Source organism: Scomber scombrus, chromosome 24, assembly GCF_963691925.1.
Source record: "Scomber scombrus chromosome 24, fScoSco1.1, whole genome shotgun sequence".
NCBI classification, from domain to species: Eukaryota; Metazoa; Chordata; class Actinopteri; order Scombriformes; family Scombridae; genus Scomber; species Scomber scombrus.
Genome location: NC_084993.1, coordinates 3431848 through 3456288, shown reverse-complemented (window position 1 = coordinate 3456288; position 24441 = coordinate 3431848). Strand labels below are relative to the sequence as shown.

Genomic DNA, 24441 nt, shown 5'->3' with positions numbered 1-24441 from the left:
AGGTGATAATATCTTTGTTTAGACCTCCTCAAGTTCTTACGGTAGAAACTGTACTAGTTCAAATGAAACATAACTTAATAAGCATAAACAGAAGGCATTGTGCTGATTGGAAATGGGAATAATTAACCAAGAAAAGTCTCCCTTTCTTTTGAGCACCACAATACAGCCATCATTTTGTCATGACAAAAAATCATCATCGTTATATTTATTTTTGCTTCATAGTAGATGTTTTTCTTCATTTTTAAGTTTTGGATGCTGGATTGTATAAGTGCTCCATGTAAAGGTCAGACTCAAATATGTAGAAATGACAAAAAAAAAAAACTGATTCAAAGTCAACAATGTTTATGACTCCTCTAAATGTAATAAGTCAAAATCACAGTATAAAAATGTTAACACCTATGAGCCCTACTTTGGCTGTATCTTTCTTCCTGTTTTTAAAAGAAATGTAATGTCTCTTTATAGTTTTGATGTTGTTCCCGGTCTCCGTTGCCCTTGTCTCTCCAACCTCTCTGATCCTTTCTGTCTCTCACTGACGTTCTCTTTCTCTCCTTTCCTATGGCAGCCTCCCTTTTTTCCCCCCTGTGCTCCTCTGGGTTGCCAGGTCCAGGTTTCCTTTTCATTTCTGTCAACGCCACTCTCCCTCCCGCTCCAAGTACACCTGGTTGAATATTGGCCCCCAGATGATAATAAAACTCGGCAACCCCCAGGCTTGTTAAATCTGGGCATGGGCGCACCGCAGACTTCTACCCCCTGTGCGTCCCTGTTTCCTAGATTCCCATCCTGTCTGGAAACATTGGTACCAGCATGGACACACTGTGTGTTTGTTTTCATTTCGAAAAGCAGCATTCCTCTGCTGCTCCTCCCTGATGTGTGTTTTTGCACATTTAAAACTGAGACTGAAAGCAAAGCAGTAAAGGAAGAGATAATGGAGACAAAGTAAACAGGGAGAGAAATGGATATCATAAAAATGGAAAAATAAGCATTTGTTTGTATGAGAAAGTAAAAGAAGTTTAATGCATGGATGCTGAGTATTAATATTTGCTTACAAACGCTTGCTGTAAATTTGACAGTAACTTACTAGCAGCTGGATGCCAGTTAAATGAATTTTGACAACCATAGCTGAATGGAATTTGCACAGTGCTTTTGAATTCAATTTTCAATTTTAGAGATCTTCCATATATAAATTAGCGCCATTGAACAACTCTAAATTGTCTTGAGGGTGATGACTTCTGAGGGAAACATCAAATTAAGAAAGCTGTCATATTAGCTGTGTTGCACCTTTCAATTTTATAAAGCCAATTTTCCATGAACAATATAGTCATAACCATATACTAAGAGCCAATTCATAAGCAATGTGAACTGCTGGCACCCAGATTTGCCTGCTTGGGATAATAAAGAATGTGACGTGCCTTCATTCAAAGATTCAGTAAAAACACACAAACTCAAGAGATGCACATGAATGCACGTACTCGCATAGGTCTGTGATGCCTTCAGTTGCTCTTCCACACAGGTAGCTCTGTGGAAGTGATCGAATAGCGATGTCAGATCCGATGTATTTCATTCCTCAGCTACTTTTTCAACTTTCCCCTGTGAGATTTGCGCCGCGAAACAGCTTTGCCACTGTTCCCAACAGGCATGAATGGCCCACTCTGTCAAACCCAAAGAGCAGAGGAGGAGCCCAAACAGACGGGGGGTTATTTGAGCGTTGGATGTATCTTAATGTTTGGAAAGATAATCTGCGGGGATTTGGATTCCTGACGGTGGCGAGGTGTTGATGTTTGGGCTGGGCCCGGCCGTAGGTGCTGCTGGAGGAAGAACATCAGATAACCCAAACTGCTGAAACTCACCCTAGATGATGAACAGGCTCCCTTTTGTATCTCAAGTAATCCATATTCCCTGACACTCCTCCATTTGGGGCAGGTAGGCAGATGAAGAATATCCTGCTCACTGGAGGCATTTGTTACACGAATGTCTTCAGCTCAATAAGGCTACTGTGCAAGTCTCCAAAGGATCACAGTCATTGACGTTTTGGGTACAATTAAGTACTATAGTGCTCAACTCTGGCTTAGGATCATTTGATAAGCAGCAGTTCATTAACTGTGAGGTAGTAAGAGCTTAATTTGGTTAGTTTTATTTAAAAAAAATTAATATTGGTAAGGTCATAGATGATGATTCTGCAAAACTTTGGACATTTTTGATGATTTTAAAATAATCTGAGCAAAGCAACTATGGTATGATCAAATATAGGGAAAGGTTATTGCAAATAAACTTTAATTGCAGGTCTGTGATGGGATGCAAACGTCTTTCTCCTGCACTGAAGTCGGACATGCTATACAGTCATCCATTCTCTTGACCTCCACACCTTTGCGTTTTACCTACCTACATAAAACCTTCACTCCTTTCTACACTGGCACTAAATGACGGCACTCGACGTAAATCGTGAAATGTGGCATCATCTGATGTGGACATAATTCCAAGAGATACTTGACTGAGATACTGCATAGGTAGACTATGAAATGTATAGCTACCCTGACCTTAACTCTAAACATGCTCACTTGAGATATGATCTGTCAGAAAGGCAGTGCAGCCAAAGAGAGTGGAGGTCATGACCGTGTCTCTGCCCATTCAACGTCTAAATCTTTATTCTGTCATCTGGAGAGACAACAATTTCCTTTATGAATTCATCAAATGCTTGTGATGCAAGAAGCAGCTCCTCGGTTCAGTTTGATGAAAGGATTCGGATCGCATTCGTCCCGGACACCAAATCATCTCTAACAGATTGAGTTGACAGTGTGCAGATCTCAGTAGCTTTTCCTCATATGAGAAATCCCACTAGTAGCTGCCCCTTTGCACTGGGCTATCACTGAGTTATCAGGGTCTGAGGATATGAGAGCCCAATGGTTCATCTGATATTATGACCCTGGGTCATTGGGATGTGAGTAACGACCTCCGAGTGAAGGATCATCAGCACAGAGCCTCAAAACATGCTGATAAGACTAATGAATATAACTAAGGCTGGCAGATATGGAGAGACTCAATACAAGTAAAGGCAGGTTTGCAGCAATCTGCACCCAGAGACAATTAGTCATACTGATTAGTTCATTACGTTACTACGATAGGATCACAGTCAGTATAAATTATATTGGCATACAGGGAATACGTTTTCATTGACGCTGATTAAATTTGCTATATTTACCTCTTTGCTAACGGTGTACACATAAACTTTGCAGTATTGAATGGCAAAACTCTTTGGCTGCAAACCCAGCCAGATCTTTGGCGGGTATCCAAGACTAACAGCCGTATCAGATGTGATACATCCCTCACACCTTGAGAAGTCACTGTCATAATTCATTCTCAAGTGTGCCATAAAAATACGCCCAGAAAGAAATCTTACATTCTATTGGCATAACCTTTGACTTGTAGTAGCCCATGTGGAGGCTTTCCTTTCCGTCAAACGTGCAGCTCAGGGTTCGCAGTTGGTTTTAAAGTCCCAGAGGCCACGCTGGCATGTCATCAGCTTGCACAAAATTCATGGTGAGCAGAGATGGGTAGGTGCAGTGAGTAGGGGGGCAGGGATAGAGAGGGAAGGGGTTGTGACCTTGTCTTTGGCTGGGTCTCATTTCCAGAGCGCACTACAGGGACTGTAGGCCTCTACAAGGTGTCTTATCTGTAAGTGCAGCCTGAGCCTCTGATCTGCAGACACAGCGAGGTGGTGGATTGGGCTCATCGCTGCAACGACTTCAAGGAACGCACCCTGACCTCGCCAGCAACTAGGTCAGAGTTTTATCTAGCTTAAGGTTTATTTCTCTTTTCTCAGTCTACTTCAAAGAGGCCTATACCAGACGCTTGTCTAGGATGTGATTCCATCCCTGCTAATCTTCAAGAATGTGTGAAAGAGCAGAGTGTGCTAGTGAGGCTCATGTGGATGAATAATAGATCCGATGTTTTATTACTCAAAAATCTGGACCATTAATCTTAAACAGACTGCATTGGGGTTTGTGTGCCAGTCTTTCTGTCTGACTGTTTGCATGTTTGTGCGGCTTCACACAGAACTGTTTTCTCTTTTTCCTCTTTATTTCCCCTCCCTGCTCCTCAGTGCCAGAGCAGTGGGGGACGGCGCTCATATTTTAAAATTTCATAAAGGCATATGAGCAGTTTGAGGGGGACTGGATGGGACTCAAGCCGCGCTCAAGGCGGGGAGGCTCTTCCCTCGGTAGCTACTGAGTGCCTCCTTATCAAACGTGCTCACACACATGAGTAAACATGGCTGGATAAACATTACAGAGAACCTGCGGTCATAGAGCAGGGACATCAGTAAGTACATTACCTATCAGCTTAACCCAAGCTTAGCCCCTTCCCACATCATACAAGCAAAAATCAATATAATGTCCGATGCTGTTTTTAATTAAATATTGTGCAATGTTCAGTCTGATTTGCAACTGGATAAGAACTGTGAATAAACCTAACACCTAAATTTGGCTTATGATATTCTATTTCAGAGTAAAAAAGTGACATTTACTCCCACGCAACTGTAAATATTTCTTCTTTAGGGTGCTGGTGGATTGCCTGAGAATTAAACATGTAGATAAAGATAAAGAATAACTTTAGATTTTGCAGCAATTGTAGAGAATGTTGCACCCTGAGGTATCACAATTATTCTATCACAATCAAATCCAGTAAGTTTTTGTCTTTTCATCATTTACATTAAGAAATTTAAAGACACTGAATACCTTAAGAGAATATTGCACATTTTCCACCTTTTATATACATAAGTAAATACACGTCAACTAATCGTAAACCCGGCTAACTCAAACAACTTCAACACATGGTCTCCAGAGGGTCTACTCTTTAAGTGCTTCTTGCTGTCAAGTTCAGCACATTAGGATTTTTAAGCCTTTTTTTAATTTAGTGCACTTTCCTTTAGAGGTGATAATGCACTTCTTACAAGATTACAACTCTTAGGACGTTTTAACCGCTGTAAGAAATTGTCGGGCTGTACTACAGCTGTGAGAGCAATGATCCTGAGAAATATGCCTCCGATAAAGTCTCAGGTCAGTAAATTCACTTTTTTTCCAAGTCTACACGTGAGTACCTGGGCCTCGTGGGAACGGTGCAGCTTTCACTCACGCCGTAAAACCGTCAGAAATAATGCCTGGCCGGAGATATAACACGCGGCATTACATACGTGAGTCATGCTTTAAATCTCCACTTTAAATACCCTCCCATTTCACATGACAACAAGCATGCCGCATTCTCTGCATTCCTTCATGTGTGCTGAGGATTATTTCAGTGCCCTGTCATTAGGAAAGGTCTACGCGATGACAACACAGACTTAGGCAGCTTTACTTCACGTTTGATGTGGCCTGTAAATATTTCCCCTGACATGGGGCTTTCACGAAGAAGGTTCCCCTTTGTGCGGGAATCATTATGGGATTGTGTTGCTAACGGTCTTTCAGAGACAGACGTTTTAACCCGGAAGGGTAATTGTTTTTGTTTGCTTGGGGAAAAAAGTCATACATTTTATTTAATTACATGGCAGAGCTTCAAGGGGTAAAGCTGGGTTTTAATTGAAATCTTGCAACACCAATGTCTGATATTTTTTAACACAACACACATGCTACAGCTATCAACCTCCCCCCAGTCGAGTCAACCCACACAGTAAGGACAAATCCAAAAGAGCATCACGGATATGATCATTTGCCATGGTCTTCACTATCGATTGACTGCTGGTGGAGCCAACAGTACATTTAACTTTGGGAACACTTAACTGAGCGCTAATGGCCTTTCAGCTTCGGTGTGAGTGACATTCTGGCCGCGTGCTGTGGCACTCTGAGAATACCAGATGGCTTTGGGGCACTGTTTTTGGACTCTGTAATTGGTTGCTTTCCAAATATGAAAGATTTGAAGATGAAGAGGTCAAAATGAATGATATGATAATGATTATGCTATGATATGATGATGATGATAATAATGAAAAAGATGTTTAAAAGATTTGGAGTTTATGCTATTTTGTTGTAATTTTTGTAGGAATATGGTGGAAAGTGTGCCCCAAAATAGGAAAATGTGGCCTCGTGCTGTGAAGCATCGATCTGTTGGTGTGCTTTGGCAACGGCTCTATTTACTAATGGTCACCCAGAGTGCCCTTGGCTGGCGACTCAGTGGGAAGCCTGGGCCTTTGCCATGCTGTTGGCATTGGCTGGTGGGTGATGGGAGTCTTCGAGCGGCGGTCTCAGAAGTGAGTTTAATCATTGCTTTAGAAGCAGCAGTGGGAGAGCGGCACCCTAAGGAAAAGCGAGGACACGAAACGACTGCACTTACTGTATTAAGACCAGCAGCTTTTGCTTCTGAACATCTGGCCTACTGTGAGTTTGCTCTCAAGGCCACAGGTTAAAAAAGCCCATGCAGTGATAGCAGCACTTCTTAAAGTCTGGTCAGGCCACACAGGATGGGTCACAGGGAGGTCAAAATTCATAATCCAGACAAAATATTAAAAGTTCTTGGGTTATAGTTAATGAAAGAGTGTGAATACAAAAATAGGCAAACGGTAAAAGCTTTTTTGTTGAGCCTGTGTCAATGAGGTGTTGTTTCTACAGTTCATGTTTTGGGTTGCTTTATATGGTAAAATGTTCTATTTATTTTTATCCAGCCCATGTACAGTCACAGCATGGTACCCCACAATTGTGCCTTGTTATACTGTAGCTTACCGTTCTAACAATCCCCTTCTATATAATCCTTTTTTTTCTTGTGCAAATGCTGTATTTCCACCACACACAACAGGGGTCCTGAGAAAAGTCAAAATAATACAGTATTTGTTTTTGATTTCTTGCGGTTGTATTTCAAAAGAATCAGTTTCTGTCTCTCAGAAGGGCTTTATTTTTGCCAGTGACTAATTAGAGAACGAAGATTCTGCAGCAGAAGAAAATAGATGCTCCGGGGCAAACAATATGAAACAAAAACTGGATAAGGAAGCTGCAATAGGAGTAAACACAATGAATATTTATGGCTCGGAAATACTATGACTTTTTTTTTCTCTCAGAGATTTAAGATTCCTGGCCTAGTGACCTCTTCATGGGAATCCCCATTACTCAATTACACTTTGCAAGCACATGAACGAGTCTCTAGAAATCAATGGAGAGCATCTGTCCCACTGAGATAACCATTTACCCAGGAGATGTGTCATGAGCTGTCAAGCTAACGTCTAATTAATTCATTTTAAACCCACACCGCACTGATCTGACAGCATCAAGTTACAACTGGCTGCATTATGTACTGTAGGTAGACCTTGAATGTCTGAAAACCCAGATGGTTGAAGTACTGTGCCTATGTGGCCTATTTCTGACGTTTTCAAACCCCCCCTCCCCAATGCTTTATGTAGTCGGACCACTAAGGCAAATCATTAGGCGATAGCCCAGAAATCCTGACATCTGTTTTTTCCATTCTGCTCTTAGCCTTAGCTCATTTCGTCCGTGCTGTAACTCAGTAGCGCACGTTTTGTGAGTGTGGGCTATTCCCAGCTGACATTACACAGCTGGGCTGGCTTCTGGGCCAGCCGTTAGAAGTTACCCAGAGGTGCTTCTGGAGTTACACACGCAGTTCTGGTTCGCTGTTCTTCACACATTTATGAAAACAAAGTGGAGGAAATACATAGTCCAGTCATGATTTTACAGCATCTCATGCACACATTTGATCAATGAGTGTTCATGGTTGTTATTATTTGGCTCAGCTGATAACGTTTAGGATGAAGATCTTGGTTGAAGTCTGCCTGTGTTTCCAATTAACCTATATTCAGTGTGGGTGTTTGCACATTGACTCCATTGCTTACTTTTGGCTTTTCTCATCTCTTCTTGGCAGGAATACATGGACGCCAACAAATGCATCGATGAGCTCCTCAAACAGCTCGAGGAGGAGCGTCGAAATGTCAGAAGGTAAGATTTTCTCAAGAATTTTGGGCAGATGTTTTATTGCCTACGGATATCAGCTGCAGCTGCCTGCAATCCATTCCCAATCAGAGGCAGCAGAACAATGTTGTTTGGTTTTGTGCCAGAGCTAAGCTTTGTATGCTATTCTTGAGAAATGCTTTTTGTGTTGGAAGCACACTAAAAGTGCCAGACAAAAGGGAGGCTCAGGGCCCAGTGTGGGGTTGACTGGGGGCATTTCTCATGGAGGTCCATTGGAGTGGATTTGCCTGGACAAAGGGAATGAAGAGCTTATGGAGATGCCAATCTAATGACCTTGTCCCCTCCGTGCTCCTATCACCCTAGCGCTTCCAGTGATGCACCACCCCCATAGAAGAGAGAGACAATTTTTTAAACTTCACCCTCTTTTGTACAACCCTTTCTCTATCTCAATGGAGCTGTATTCCCCAGACTCAAAGTAATTTTCCCCCTGAGTGAGCACAGAGGGGCTGGGGGTTGGACATAGAGGGTAGGGGTCTCAGGGTGGGTGGCTGGGGGGAATGGATGACCACTGACCATCCCCTTTACTAGGCCAGGGCTGCCCCTTAATAAAGGAAGTGATGTGTAAAGGAATGACCCTCTCGTCTAAGTCATCCCCACCCCTCTTTATAAGACATGGGAGTCGTCCTCAGCGACACCCGGAGGGTGACCCATGTTTGGACTAACTACTTTCTAAGCCATGAACTTGTACTGAGTCCAAGGATGTGAAGCGGCTGTCCTAACCTCAATCAGCACTGTAGCTGATATCTTGAATTTGGTAAACTTCTTACCATTGTGTCATTTTCTGGATTCCATTTGAGTCCTGAAGCTGGTTTTAATTCAGTGGCATAAACGTGTTTCAAACTTAAAGTAGGATTTGCCATTTGAAGTGGATCCTTTTCCATTGAGGATCAGATAAGACTCCATCACATGCTGATTAACGCAGAGTTTGTGGTTCAAGTTTGGCTGAGGGCAAGTGCTAATTGCGTAGATGATATCAGTTGCCACTGAGTGCCAGTCCTTGTTTCTGTTTCCAGAGGATACAGTGATGGGAGCAAGAGCTCTTGAACAGTTGAAATGACACAGTCTAGATGTTGTAAACAAACCAACGCATATACAGCCTGTGCTTTGAAAACCCCTCATGTCTTTGAAGCAGTTTGTAGAAACAACATACCACCACGCAGGATTTGTACTCATTTCTTTTCCAGTATTGTTCCATTCAAAGTGTTGACAGTGACAAATGACTTCCAAAGGCTTTTGTTCAGCTAAAACATAGCGCAAGTTTAAAAAAACCCAGAAAAACAAAAAAACGCCTCCTTCCCCTTATTAGGCAGCATCTCACAACACAGTAGACGTCTCCCTCCACCCCTCAGAATATGGGGCCCATCAATCCGTCAAGAGGAGAAAGAGAAGCTCTCACATTCCTCTAGTTCTCTGCATCCCAACTTCATGACCCAATGACCCAATGCATTCATGTCCCTCATTGTACCATATTATAGGGTAGTTTCACACCGATGAAGTACACAGATTGGACAATTATGACTCCAGTTTAAACCAGACTACATTTTTCAGTCAGGGAGGATGTAGTTTCACGAAGAAGTCCTGCTTTTGTGTCAAATGATGTACAATATTATGTTGTTGCCAGTTTTTTTTGTGGATGGCAGCTGCGCACACCTTTCAAACCTACAGGTGGTGAGTGTTTGATAATCTATAGATAGATTTTTAATTGTATGAATCTAATTATCAGCTTGCTTTTGATTGTATGTCAAAAGCATCTGCTGTACCCCCAACACTGTATACACACACACACACACACACACACACTCACACATACACCGTCTCTCGAACTCAGCATCATTGCTTGATGGAGCACAAAACCCCAGTGGGATGCTGGCCGGGCTTTCCTGCTCCCTCTATTCAATGTGACTACGTCCTTGACAGACGGAAACAAAAGCTCCACAGCACAGTGTCAACATCAGATGGAGCAAATCCAAATTAGGCAACATCAGATGCAATGTACAGTCGGACGCTGACCCGCGGTTTCCACTTATTCCTCATTTGTTTCTAGTGCGCTCTCATTAGAAAACATCAAATGTGTTTTTAAAAGCTTACAATATCATTAGTGGTGGCCTAGAAACGCTGGTAAGCACACAGTCGTATGTTGGAGGAAAAGGTTTATTAAAGACTTCTCCTCGCTGAGTAACAGACATGTGTGGGAGGGACATATGGATGCTCTGCAGCACTAAAATGCATGACGGACAGGGAGTGAGTTTGCATGACCTCTTTCTGACAAGCTGCTGTGTCAAGGCACCGTGACTGTGTAATCTTCCCTGTGGATTAAAACAATGTAGATTAGATTTTTTCCCCCCAGTCCCTATCCATTTTCCCACTCTTGATTTGTCACTGTGCTGGTGTATGTTTTTTTCTGAATCTTCTTTTGACCTTGTTTTTTAGTGGGTCAAGCGTGCCATAGCTGGCCAGTATCAGGTCACATGCCCCGAAGCTGGCCTCACCTGCCACTTTCTGCCTGTTGGAGCAGATGGTGTTTGTCTGTGACCCTTTCAACACCTTGGAGGACAGGGAGGGACAAGGAAGGGTGAGGAGGGTGGCCGACAGGCAGGGGGCCCAGCTCAGAGCAACTGGGAGGTGGGGAGGTGTGGAGGGAGAGGGTGGGGGGGAGGCGAGGACTCAGCTGGAGATCCACAGAGCTTGGGACAGGTTGCGTGGCGCACGCTGCTGCAGCTGCAGCCCAAGCCGAAGAGACGTTAGTGACGACATCTGCTGATCAATAAGCTATTTGTCATGTTCATAGAGCAACGGCGCTTCGAAGACGGCAGAGATCCACAGAGAGTGGAGGTCAGATCAGATGTGTGCTTAGCAGAGGGATTATAGTTAATAGGACTTTCTTTGTGTAAGTGAATTTGCCGGCGGGTAGAATTGGAAATTGACCAGTTTTGTCCTGTAACTGCTCAGTGTTTCTGTCCATTTGTCCTTGCCTAATCAGACGAGGATGGTGTTGAGATTTTGGATTGTCATTTGGGCAGCAACTACGTTAAAAAGACTGGATTTGTTGGTCTATAAAGTGTAATTTTACTTTTAAATGCCTGTCCTTCATCTGTGTAAATCCCTTATTGTCATTTGGATTAGTTAACTTCAAATGTCCTTAATTGTTTAAGCTGTTAAGACTATTGGGTTTTTCAGCCACTGATTCCTTTTGTCAATACAAATGGCAACATTTATTTAAAGTGAAGACTTCAAAAATGGCACAAAAAGCACTTTAGAGACTTTGAGTGCTCCCTAAATTTGTCAATTACAGCAGGGGACACTGATGGAAGAAAATGTCCTTGCACTCCTGTGAGGAAGGCAAGGTTATGCGGGGGAGAAAAAAAATGTGTGAGTGTATACACATGAGAGAAAAAGACCACAGGAGCACGAAGCTGGGAAACCGCTTTATGAATCTGTGCCTTGCTGATGTTACTACAAGGCATATCTGGCCTCAAAGACGCCTGTGTGTTGCTGGCAGTCTGAGCGAGATGAAAGGCTGTAATCCTCAGCTGAAGTATGTGGCCAGGCCTGTTCTGTCGATGAGGAGGTGGATAGGGTTCAGCCTCCCGCAAACTCTCCAGCGCCCCAAGGATCTGCCGTCTCGCTTGGACGAGAGCCGTGCATTTTACAACTTTAATTGGATAAGTTGACCGGTCTAATGCAATGATTTGATCATGCTAAGCTCCAAAGAGATCTAATACACTCCCAAAGTATATTTGTGTGTATGAAGTGAATGACTTAGTCTAATCCATCCATTAGAGGTCACTTTATGGCCCAGGAGTCCAGACTTTTAAATATCTCAAAGAGCCTTCAGTGGGTAAATGAATCAATCCATGAAACCTTGATCAGAACCTTCAAGCACTGCTGGAATTTAAAATCTAAACCTTTTGAAACCAGCAGGTATTTTCCTCATGATTTCTTTGTGTTTTGAATAAAAACGTGCTTGATCTTCCCACCGAGTTCACACCGTGACCTATCTGCGGGAAACGAGATTGAATTATTTTCTTTCAATGTGCTCTATCTGTAGCAAAAGGCTGTGCAACGTCTCATTTAATTGTTAATATGGGGTTAGCATCTTGTTGATCTTTGCTATAAGTGCCAGTCCATGAGGAGTTAACTGCAAATGTGAAGATGAAGTCCCTGAAGCAATTAGTTAAGGAGGTGATATCACTGGTGCAATGACACAGGTCAACACTTGCTAGTTTATCTACGTGAGGATTGACTAACTCTGTCTGGCCGGGGACACACTCGCCTCTCCAGTCCTGTAAATGCCAAACGCTTCAGCTCTGATTCATTGGAAAGTCCGAGCCTGGCTAAATACATGCATCAGTTTTATGGAGCTTATGGGAGGAAGAGGTTAATCGAATGGGTTAATGAAGCCTTTTACTGATGCTCCCTCAAGGTCGTTTCATTGCGTTGCATTCCCATGCACGCTGAGCTACAGTACTTAAGCAATGATATGGTACAGTATGCCTGCCCCCCCCTCCCCCCTCCCTCTCCACACATCATTCACCATCATGTTTCTCTTTCTGATGCAGTCAAGGTTAAGTATGAAGCTACAGCGGCTGTCTCATGCACTTATTCAGCAAAATATATACACATAGCATAATTGATTAATCCTTTCAGATAAAATGTTGCAATAAACACAGTTTTGTTGTTCTCAGCCAAGATGGTAGTGGTTTCACAACATGGATATGCAGTGTTTTATAGGACTTGTGACATGTATTCTTGGCATTTGGATTAAATGAGGTATTATCTGCATTCCTAGAAGCAATTAGCTGTATTTAAGAGCTGAGCCTTTTCAGTGGGGTCTTGCATAATGGTTAATTACCACTGTTAGTCTGAGCAAGTTCTCAGACAATAAGTCTTATGCAGTAAGAAAAGCATTGGTTATTATTATGCATGGGTTTAGAATATTGATTATTTTTTATCTGATGTGACTCACACTGTTATTGTCAGTTGTACCTTTTGATTAAATGAAAGTTCGCCTCAACATCCAGGTCTATTAACTTGAGTCGACTTCTTCTCCATTGTGTAATGAAAGGATTCTTGTTTATCAAGATCAGCTTCACGAGAATGTGCAACGACTGCTTTTGTGCTCATGAAAGCGTGCAGTTATTTTGGCTAACACATGTGCTGCAAAGCGCTTTGGAAAACATCCTCACTTTAAGATAAGAAGAGTGATAGATCCTGTGTGGTTTTTTTTTTTATTGTTGATAGATCCTGTGAGGTTTGGATTGTTGATAGATCCCGTGTGGTTTTGGCTGGTGGAAGTCACAGTGGTTGCATCTACGCTATTTACCTCGAGCTCAGGGCTCTTTGGAAAACATCCTCTCTACTCTCTGAAGAAACAGGAAGGGGTGAAAATGTGTGAACACTGCAGCATGAAGAAGGTGTGTCATATGATACTGTGGACGTAATCTGACGTTTCTTTAAATAAAACTAATCTACCACTGGAATGACTTAACACATTTTGATACATCATAGATATTGAATAATCAAATCATAACTCCTGACTTAAGGCAGGCGGTCGACACACAGGCCATTGAGCCTGGAAACACACAGAAGAAAACATTGTATTGTTGGGGCTGTACACTACATTTTACACTGTGTATACTACCAAGACTTATTATAGGGGAATTCTACTTGGTTGCTTTATGGCACAAAACAGGAGGATTACTTGACTGCATAATTAAAAGTGTTACATTTATAAATAGACTATTAGCACACAGATTTTGAGACACATAAGTATTGTGTCAGCCTCAACTTTCTGCACAATGCGTTATTATACTGTGCTCTGACAGATCTGAGGCGGGGTAAACAGTTGGTCGCTTTATAGCACAAAACAGGACGATTTTTAGACTCTCTTATTAAAGCATTTCAGTAAAGTAATAGTTAAGTACAACACATTATTATACACACATCTATTGTTCTGTACCTTGTACTACTAATTCTGATTGTTAGGATGATCAGTTTGGTGCTTTATGACAAAAAACAGGAACATTTTAGAGGTGTCTTGTTAAATGATTTGCATTTAAATATTAATACACTACTACCACATCAATTTTGAGAGGGAAAAAGTATTGTAAGCCACTTGTAGTCTGTACACTATAATTGTATATTACAGTATGTGCTACCAAGTTTAATTTTAGGGCTCCGTTTGGTTGCTTTACAGCACAAAGGAGGGGAATGCACTGTTTAGACAAAGCAAATAAATTTGACATGAAGGAATGGGGTTTTGTGATTGTGAAAATGTGGTCTTAATTTTGACAAACACTTCCATTAGCACTGGTGTAATAGAGGAGACCACCGAAAATTAGCCACTCTACAACAGTCCCATTTGTTTACTGTAATCACACAAGAAGTAATTTTTAAAGATTTGCTTGAGATTAATTAAAGATTAACTCCATCAGTGTTAATCCTGATCATTCCAGTCTTAATGACTTTAAGCATTTCCTGAGGTCCACGAATCTCGCCTGCTGATGATGTCTCGCTGGACCCACCGTCCCGCCCCCATCCCCCTTGCTTAATGAAACATGACGGAGGTGCATTATCGCTTTCATTGTATTACACACTTCATCTTGCCACACAGAAGTTAAATGACACACAGAAATGCACACAGTCTCTGGAGGGGCTCTTTCAGCGTGACCCATCATGTGATTTGCATCTGTCTGGGCGTTTGCCGTTTTGAGCAGTCTAGATCCTGAGCGGGCTTGTGTTGGGTAAACAAACACACTGCCTGTCTACAGTTTGGCATTTCCTTTGCTCGTCTTGATGCAGAAATCACCCTAACCCCCTGTCAACCCCCCCGCCCCCCATCCCAAAAAGAGTCTAGCCATGTTGACAGCTAAATATCTCCTCGCTGGATTGCAACCACCCATAGTACCTCTGATGTGTTTCCAAATGATTTTACACCCCTTACTTTTCCTCAGTTGTATCAGACATTAAATAGCTGTTCTCAGGAGCATGTCTAAGCTTAAACACCGCGTACACACTAATCGCCTTTAGAGCGCAGGAGAGACGGGAAGGAAACAACGTTTTGCTTCTTCTGCTCCTGTGTGATTAATGTCTGCCTGGGAACACACACCTAGACGGCGGGATCGAGTGGTCGGGTAATGAGCTCAGGGGACGCACGCTGGCCTCCTCCGGCCGCTTCTGGTCACTCAACTGTGATCGAGCTGCAGGGGATTAATGTCATGGAGGGAAAGTGTGGCTGATGGCCGGAGCTCTGGGCATACCATTGACAGGATACTCACACATACACAAACACAAGGAAATGTACTCTTACTTCCCTACATTTTAGAGGAAACTATTGTACTTTTCGCTCCACTATAACTGGCTGGAGTGAGTAGTTTCTTTACAGATTTTACACTGAAAACATTGTAAACTCTTGAATGTGATAATTTTCTACTTTTTCCTAATAACATATGGTTAACACACCAATAATTTCACACCATGAAAGGAGTTGTTCTTCAGAATTAGCACTTTTTAGACCATCTTTAGACAGATTATAGCACTGTGAGGAACTATGACTCACGATATCCAGTTTAAACCTACCTGACAAGAAAAAAAACAGCACTTTCTGGAAAAAGTTCACAGTGGAAGTCATTTGCCTAATTATCTCATTGATTGTGAAGTAAACTTTGGACCTGTAGTGCCCATATTTGATCGGCCAATTCAGGGTGTGATCGTATGTCATTGTCTTTTTTAGCATCAAATCAAAGTTCTCCAAAATCAAGTAAGATCACAAAAAAATTCAATTTAAATAAAGTGACAGGCCTCTTACTTTTAATGGAGAATTTTGATATTGTTGAATTGTTACTTTCACTTCAGTAAAGGATCTAAATCCAACTTCTATCACTGCATATATACTACCACAACCATCAGCATCCTTTAACTCAGGCCACTCGGCACTGCAGCTCAAAGGTGCTTGTGTGTACACGCATGTGCACAAACATACACTCACACCACACAGCCACAACCACTCGCATCCTTTTCTCTCAGACCACCCCGCACCACATTACAAATCCATATCGACCCACCGTCCCTCCAGCCACTGTCCCAGCACCGTCCTGTCTCCTTCCCTACACCCCCTCCTCCCTGTGGAATGCTAACCTAGCCCCTGTGTGTGTGTGTATGTGCGCGTGTGTGTGTGTGTGTGACAGTGGTGGAGCCAGGCTGGCTGTGTGGGCGGCCAAGTGTTTCCAAACAGTGGAATCTGTCACTGACACCCCTGGCAGAGCAATAAGCAGCGCCTTAATGAGCTCAGCAGATCACTCAGCACAAGGACCCGACACACACACGCGCACACACACACGCACACACTCATACATGCATGAATATTACAAATACAGAGACTCAATCGCGCACACACTCACATTCTATGCAGTTACACCTATATGCTCATATATATATGTATAGTAAAGTGCATATATTGTATACACGCTAATGTACAACACACACTGCTGTACACACTTTTATTGTCACATTCATGGCCAAACCCATACATTACGGTTGTAAACCCATACACACACAGACACACAGACACACAGACACACACACGGTGCATTGACATATGGTTAATACAATTGCGGTAACGCACAAACATGCACACATCTCAACACTCTCAGTTAAACCAGTAGAAAATGAAACTAAACCAACAAACATTGTGTGTTTCCTGATTAAAGGAAATAGCGGGGGGCTTCTGGGAAATCAGGGTACGACTGTTTCTGTGACACCGCCAAACTGTGCTGTCTATTTGTTTCCCTGCAGAGGAGAACCATCGCTCAGAGACTCGCCGCTGATCAAATTAGAATGGAACACTGCCTTCAATATTTCTTGATTACGCCACATATGTATGTGTTAGTGCTGACTCAGCCATCCATTTGTCTTTTTTACTCAAATGGAACAATGGTGTCTAATTGGTGGCCACCTGCTCTTAGAATCAAATCACACTGGCTCTGTATTCAGATTTGCTTGCGAAACAGCTGCGCTTATGATAAACACAATTACCCCTCTGCATGACACTTCGGTCATATACGCAATCATCAGGCGTCATGAATCTTTTTGAGTTTTATGATGACAAATGAGAATGTGGCATCCAGCTTTACAAGACATCTGTTAGAGGGAACGTGACAGGACATGTCAATTTTTTATGATCACTGTTCGGTGATGCCAGAATTCCCAGCATGAAATAATCTTCCTGTAAATCTTGGGAGTGACAATTCATCACTGCATGTTTATCTCGCGTCTTACTCAACCTTTTCCTCATCTTGAAGTTATCCAGGCCCCCCTCCCGGCTCCTCCATCCTCATGCAAACTAATTTTCTCACATGGTTAGTGTCATTGTTCATTTAGCACATTAGTGACAGTGAATGTGGGGCAAAGTGGCAGCGATGGCCCCGGCTCTAAGTCAGGCCCGTCCTTTCTTTCCCCTCTTTAACTGAGCGCTCCTGTCACCAGGACCCTTTTAATTCCCCCTTTCACCCCTCCGGTGCCCGCCCCCTCTCGCACTGGTCCTATTGGGGAGCAGACAATAGAGAGTGTCCCCCCCCTTCTCTTCTGCCTCTTCCTCCCCCTCTTCTCATCTCTCTCAGTCCTTGCAGGCGTCCTGCCTGGTTGAGGCAGTGGGCTCCAGGCTGCAGTTTGTCACAGCCGTTCAGCTGAGACTGATTGTGATTGCGGCAGATGGGCTGGAGCCCGGTCCGTCACTCGGCCCAGGCAGACCCAAGCACTTCTCTCTTTTTCTTTCTCAGCCTTTTTTTCCTCCTCTGGCTTTCACTTTCTGTCCTTCGCTCTCTTGATCTTGATTTCTTCCTCGGTTGTCTCTATCTGTCTTCTGTCGGGGCATTCTCTTTCTTTTGCTTTGTTGTTTTCCCAAACGCTCGGTTTTCCCTGCCCACACTAAAACATGCAGACAAAGCTTTGAGAAGTGTAGCTCAGTTTTTGAGGTATGAAAAATGCTGGCTTTGTGTGGACAGAGAGCAAAAATGTTGGGACAAAGATGCATTTTCAAAAAAATTAGCAAGCTTATACCCTTATTGTGCTTCAAAGACGGTTCTAGTTGTCATCTAACAGAGTCCGAAACCTTCTCTCCCAGCACCTTCCCATCTTCCATCTGACAATTTTAGTGACTTTTCAAAATTGTCAATTTGACAAATGAAGATGGACATGAACAAAGTGAGTTTGAGCGCATTTTTCATTTTTCACTCTTGAGCTCTTTTTTTCATTCATCACACAACTACTGCTGGTATTTGTTTGTGCGTAGAAGCAAATGCATCACCACAAATGCCGTCGCGTAGAGACTCTGCGCAAGAATGTGCCATTATCCCCTTCTGTAGTCATTGTTCTAGCCACTCTCTATGACTTTTTGCCCTGCCTTTGAGTGTGGTTTCTCAGAACAAGTAAATACACTTTTGCCTTTTGATGTGATCACATGAGTTGCGTACTTTGGCCTTTCATTGTGGATGTACTTACAAGCTTTTGCTCTATTGATCTTGGTTGTCCCTTTCTGTATTTTATCGCCTCTTCTGTCTTTCTTGTACTAAAAGATCCCAGTTAGTGGAACATCCCAAGCCGGCTTGCCTGTTCACGTTCCCTTGTTGGAGTTAAACCCCCCTCGACACTGTTGTCACCCACCCACCCCCTCCAAAAAAAACCCTCCTCCTCCATACAAACCCCTAGTCCTCCCCTGAGGAAAGAGCCACCTTCAGTGAGGCAGCAGAGCAGCCGTCTCCCTGAACACATGTTAAACGTCCCGCAAGCCTGAGGAGGAGGGACGCAGTCAGAGAGCTAGAGCGAGACTCTGAGACGAACAGAATGGGAGAGAAAGAGATAGAAGCAGAGACAGACTGAGGGGAGAAAATACTCTGAGAAAAGATAAAGCCAGGAGGCGGGGTGGGCGGGGGGCAGGCACACAGCGCTGTGTGTGTGTGAAGAGGAGCCTCCGAGCGTGTGTGTGTGTGTGTTAGTGAGAAAAAGCTTAGCGCAGAGGGAGAGCGTATGTAGTGTGAAGGAAGAGGAGAGAGAAGCAGCGTCGGGAGAGTCAATGCATGTTGCCAGATTGAGAGAGACAGGGAGGGTAGAAGACGGGAGCCACGAGGAGTAGTGCAGGAGAGGGAGGCAAGGATCTTGAGTGCTTGAGGGAACATAGAAAAGAGGAGAGAGAAGGGGAGGAGAGGCAGTTAGGTCTCAGTCAAGTAGAGAGGCAGGCAGGCAGGGAGCAGTGTAGAGCCGGTAGTGCTGCATTGTGGATGTAAACTTTATCATCTGCGGGATCAGTGCGTAGCAGCTGCAGAGGAGGAGGAAAGCGTGCTGGTGGATTACCATGTGTGCCCTCTGAATGCACCAGGATGCTGCATCTCCACCAGGGTAAGAAGCGGACAGTCGTCAGCGTACATGGCATGAAATGAATTGCATTGTTTCCTCTGCAACTGCGAGATTTTACCCTCTTGTTGATTGATGTGTATATTGTCCTTGTGTGGGGATTTGGTGTGTCTATACATAGGTGACATACTTTTTTGTTGTCAGAAGAATACATGCACACTCAGCTTTTGCTTGCACCTAAGTCAAAGAGGATTTTGTTCTCATCTTTGCACCTCATTCAGCTGTCTTTACTTTGTCCTGAGCTGTAATTTTCCTAATAATCCCCAAAGGAGGAAACATATTCCATATAGCAGTATTTTACACATGTGCAGGGGATGATCTCTGATTTGCACTGTGCCCGATTAGCCAGTTGCAGGAGGGGGGGGGGGGGAATCGCGTGTCCTGTTGCTAGTGGCAACAGCATGGGGCTGGGGCGCTGCGTAAACCCCTTTGATTCTGATTGATAACAGAAGGAAATTGATACCCGTCGTTTAAGCAGAGGTAAAACAACCCAGTGTTGCAGGGGATTTGTATGTGCAGGAATGCATGTTCCTCCCTCCCACCACTCCTTTTCTTTCCTTATACTCTCTCTCTCAGGCAGATTAAGATTTTCTATCCGGCCCACTAATCTCACACTGAAATGACTGGTGTTGAACTGGGTGTGGATGCAGCTAAGTGATGGAGAATATGGATTATGGGGATATGGTCTGCCTGTTATGGCCAGCTCCTTATTAATGTGGCGTGAAGTGCTGCAGTAGAAATGCCCATATGTCAAAGTCACAACAGGTCAGGGGTCTCCCACATAGTCGGCCATATTTACTGTACACGGAAAGAGATTTGGATGCTTGCAACCAACACAGAAAGGATGCCAAATGTAGGATTTCTTTTTATATTTTTAGCTGGATTTGTTATCTTTAAAAACAGAGCTGCAAGAGAACATGAAAATGAGAGCATGGGAGAGTAAGGGAGGTATCATTATTCTCTTGTTGGTGTTGTCAAAATGCCAGAAAGGAATGCCATTCTGCCTTTTTTTTTTAGTTTGAGTTGAGTTTTTTGCCCTGGGAATTGGTGTTTCCCAACATGATGGCAAAAAATAGCATTCGCCATGCAGTGGATGCTTTATAACTGGAAACGATAATGAATATTGTCAATCTTGGTGGAATACTACCAACAGTAAAGTATTAGTACTACTGGAGAAAGACAGATGAGGTGTGTCCTTACTTTTCAGTAAATATTGGACTGCTCTTTCATTCAGAATGTTTTACAGCCTCGTTTTGCCTTTGAGAGACCCCCAAACCTCGAGGCACTCAGGAATATCACCAGCAAAACAGCGATAAAGAGCTCAAAACAAAGCCACACAAAATACTTAACACTCATCAAGATCCTGAGCTTTTACACCAAGTGTCATCAACACAAGCATGGGACCTATCATCTTTTGAAAACCAGTGTTTTTGTCAGTAAAATGTATAACTTTAGCTTGTTGACTGTGCTACATGCATCACGTAATGTACTCATTGCACATTGTGCATGTTATCTTTAAAGTTTTAAATCAGTGTCTAGACTGTATAGACTTTGGTAATGCCGCCACCAGCCAGGGAACCCATCCAACCAGAGCAGACATTACCAATGTACGTACAGCAGCAATCACCATCACTTACTAAAAACTACAGCCATTTGGTCCAGCTTCTGTTTAGACAATGTCCATTTAAAGCCTCCATTGGAAACAGAGCAGCAGCCTGTGATATCATCCCGCCACCAGGGCAGATGTGTTGCTGCATTGGGCAGTTTGAGCCTGCTGCCCTCTGAAACCTACCTGGGGATTACTGGATAAGAGGATTGCCAAGTGGAGGGATTTGATTTTATAGAATTAAAACTGTAATTCTCTCCATCCCGACCAAGCCACAATGCAACCATTTCTCCACGTTATTATTTTTTCCCCCTGCTGCCATGTTCTGGTTTGACCAACACGTTCCATTACTACATTGTGTGCCCTACATTTAAGCAGTTTTTTTTAAAATTTTAAAGTCACGAGACGGGCACATTCGCTGTATGTTGGCAGAAGTCTGTCGTGGCCCACATACTGTTGTAAGCTGTGTAACACCAAAAGTTCATCATCAATTACAATAGAAAGTGTGTGTGCTGGGACGTTTTGGATTGCCAGTTGCCGTGCCAGTTGGCATTACTAGAGTGGTAATCATTACCCAAAACAGCAGCCCGGAAAAGGATCTGAGGAATAATACAGTCAACAAATTAAGGGCAAGTCCAGCAGATCATACTGACGTGTGCTTTTGTATTTCCTTCCACCCCTCTAACTCTTGTCCGTCACTTTGCCTCTCACTCCTCTACATCCGATTTTCCCAACTTGTCCTCCTCCCTTTTCATCTCTTCCCTGTATGTGGCACTCTGTATTCGGTGACCCTCAGCTAGCATGTTGGGCTCAGGTCAAACTGAATTACTGCGGAATGTTCCCCTGTTCAATGGCCGGCCTAGCGGGCCTCAGCATGGGAGCACTTCCCCTTCATTGACAGCCAGGGGACTTTCATTTCGAAGGAGGGGGTAGCTTTTTCCAGACAACTTTCCCATGTAATTCCCACTGTCTCTGTAATGTTTGTCGGCACAGTGGAGCCGTGAGCCAAAGCAGTCGGTTTAATGATGTGTACGTGTGAGGCACATCTCAGGATCTCGTCAGCCTTAGCCTTGTTGAGAAGCTCTGCCTCTGTGACTGCAGGCCATCCAGCTCAATTAAGGGTGCTTTGAATGCATTCCTCCTCTTAGCTTGCTCTACATTTATCTCCCCTCATGAACAGCACGTGGGAACTTTAAAAACAGTCGTGCAGAGCTCACTGTAGCTGGTATGAACCCATTTTTTGCAAATACAGCATCTGAAAGAAAAAAAAAAATCCCTCAAAATAGCTCAATAAAGCATTTTGACATTTTGCCAGGCTGCACATTGTTCATGCAAAAAGTCAGAGCACATTGTAATGTTGCTGAAATTCCATGCTTTGTGTTTCACTGAATGTTAACAAGTTGAACATTTAGAAAAAAGTGGGACTATCAGATGTATTTTCGCTGTCTCCTGCTGCTTAAATTAAAGCAATGTCACTCAGGAAAAACATAAAGTTTAATGATCCGACACAATTTATAACCAATAAAGGGCTTTTATTTGCGAGCTATCAATGGCTTATTGCATGCACTGACTCTTTTGCCTGGAGACAAAGCATTGCCCAGACACCCTCGCTGACTGTTAAGTGATGTCATTATAGCCGAGGCATTTTTGTGGTTTCTAAACGGATGAACTCGCTCCATGTGAGTTCACCAAGGTGCGAAAACTCGTGTGCTGTTTTTGCAGTCACTGCATGTAAACGACCTGTTTTCCAGTCAAAACTGGCTCGGAAAGATTATTTCTCTTTGTATACAGGCGGTTTCACTATCTTGGCTTGCAAAACATAAACCTCTGTTGTCCCTTTTAAAAAAAGTTGTTGTTGATAACTCTCATGTGCGTGGCTTTAAACCCTTTCAGTTCTTGGAAAAAAATCCCCAAATTGGATTAGTTTTTTAGGTCATAGTCCTGCATTCCAACAGTTTACAAGATAATATGGTGTTGCCCTTGTTTACTCTACACAGACTTCCTGCTGACACACTTTCACAGTCGCATGCATCTCCTATGTTTTTAGATCAAAGCAGATGAAACCTACTTTGTGAGCATTCCCGCCTGTTTCATATTTCTTTCCTGTCACAGAGATACTTTCAACGGAGCAAGCCTTTTTTTTTTTTTTTTTACGAGGTCGAAAACGGGGTCAGTGTCATATTTGAGGTTGTGCGGGGCGGGGAATGTCAACAAACTTCAGCTCCCCGCTATCTTGGCTGTAAATCACTGGATAATAGTGGGAGAAGCACGCAGGACCTCGTCCAGTGAGGTGTTGGCGCAGCTGGAGAAGCTCACCTTAATGCTGTAAAACTCTTTTCCAAACACCTCTTCTGTTATATTTAGGTTCTTTTAGCCATTTGGTGACTCTCTTTGCTCAGAGTGAGTTACAACGAGCGCAATAGCTTTCAATTACTTGATTACAAGCATACCAGAGTGCCAGACGCAGAGTGCCATGGCAATATCGCTGTGAGAAAAAAAGATCCCGAAGGAGAGAGAGAATGGCTGGAAGCAAAAGTGTGATTTTTGTTCTTTTAATTGGACTAAATTTCACTTGATTTTCAATCTCTTTACCAAGGGATTGAAAGTTTCAAGACAATAAAATAAAGACATTTAAGCTGCCTTGCTCACAAAATGCAGGATTAACAAATGTATGACTTCTGCAACAGCTGCCCAGCAACTTGTACACACAAGCACACATACATGCACCTATTGGTGGGCAGCAGTAGACATGGCAGACCCTTGGCTCAAGTGCTTCTGTTTACCCTACCTTTGTTTCTATTGTATGTGAACCAGCCATTTGTCTGCCTCTGTAAAGGGCTTCTGTTTGCCCCGCGCTCTGAAAACGATGTGTTGACAGGCGGTGTAAAACACCCTATAGCCTTTGCACAGTCTCCATGAGTCAGCAGAACCTTCCAGTATTATACAGTAGTAAATGTGAGTCCCTGGTCCCCAATTACTTCAACCCAGGCAGGTGTGAAATAGAGAACAATGCATGAAAAGTGTGACTCACATACAGTATGCCTGTGCCTTTTCACCACACTGCAGATGCTAAGGCTGCATTATAGATGCAAGTACCTCATCATGAGCTTTACAATACCCTGAAAGTACTTTTTTCAGGATCCTGTCATTTGTCAAATTGTCAAGTAGAACCTTTTAAAAGATAACAGTGTTTACTCATATTTAGCATTAGATAAGAAGATAAGTAAGCTTTTATTGTCATCATACTGCTGTGCAAGATAACAACCAAAAGGAATTACGATTGATGTACTTTGGATGGAGACGAGCAGCGATCTCAAACGACTAAATGCTGAGTATGTTTTCTTCACCTCCACTTAGGTCAATGTGCATTTGTGTCATTTGGAGAAAATTGGGTCACTTTCTTCTTTTTTTAGCCTACTTGTACTGATTTTGGAGGTAACTTTAACATGCCCGGTCCCACTTCCAGTGTTC

At 43.2% G+C, this 24441-nt stretch overlaps 1 protein-coding gene across 1 annotated transcript in view; it reads left to right on the top strand.

Annotated features, from left to right (window-relative positions):
* Positions 1-24441, top strand: part of LOC133976330 (nck-associated protein 5-like) — a 130569-nt gene that overhangs the window by 35248 nt on the left and 70880 nt on the right. Inside the window, exon 3 of the mRNA XM_062414514.1 lies at positions 7852-7925. Within this exon, the coding sequence (XP_062270498.1) occupies positions 7852-7925 (74 nt within the window). The remainder of the gene's footprint in view (positions 1-7851; positions 7926-24441) is intronic.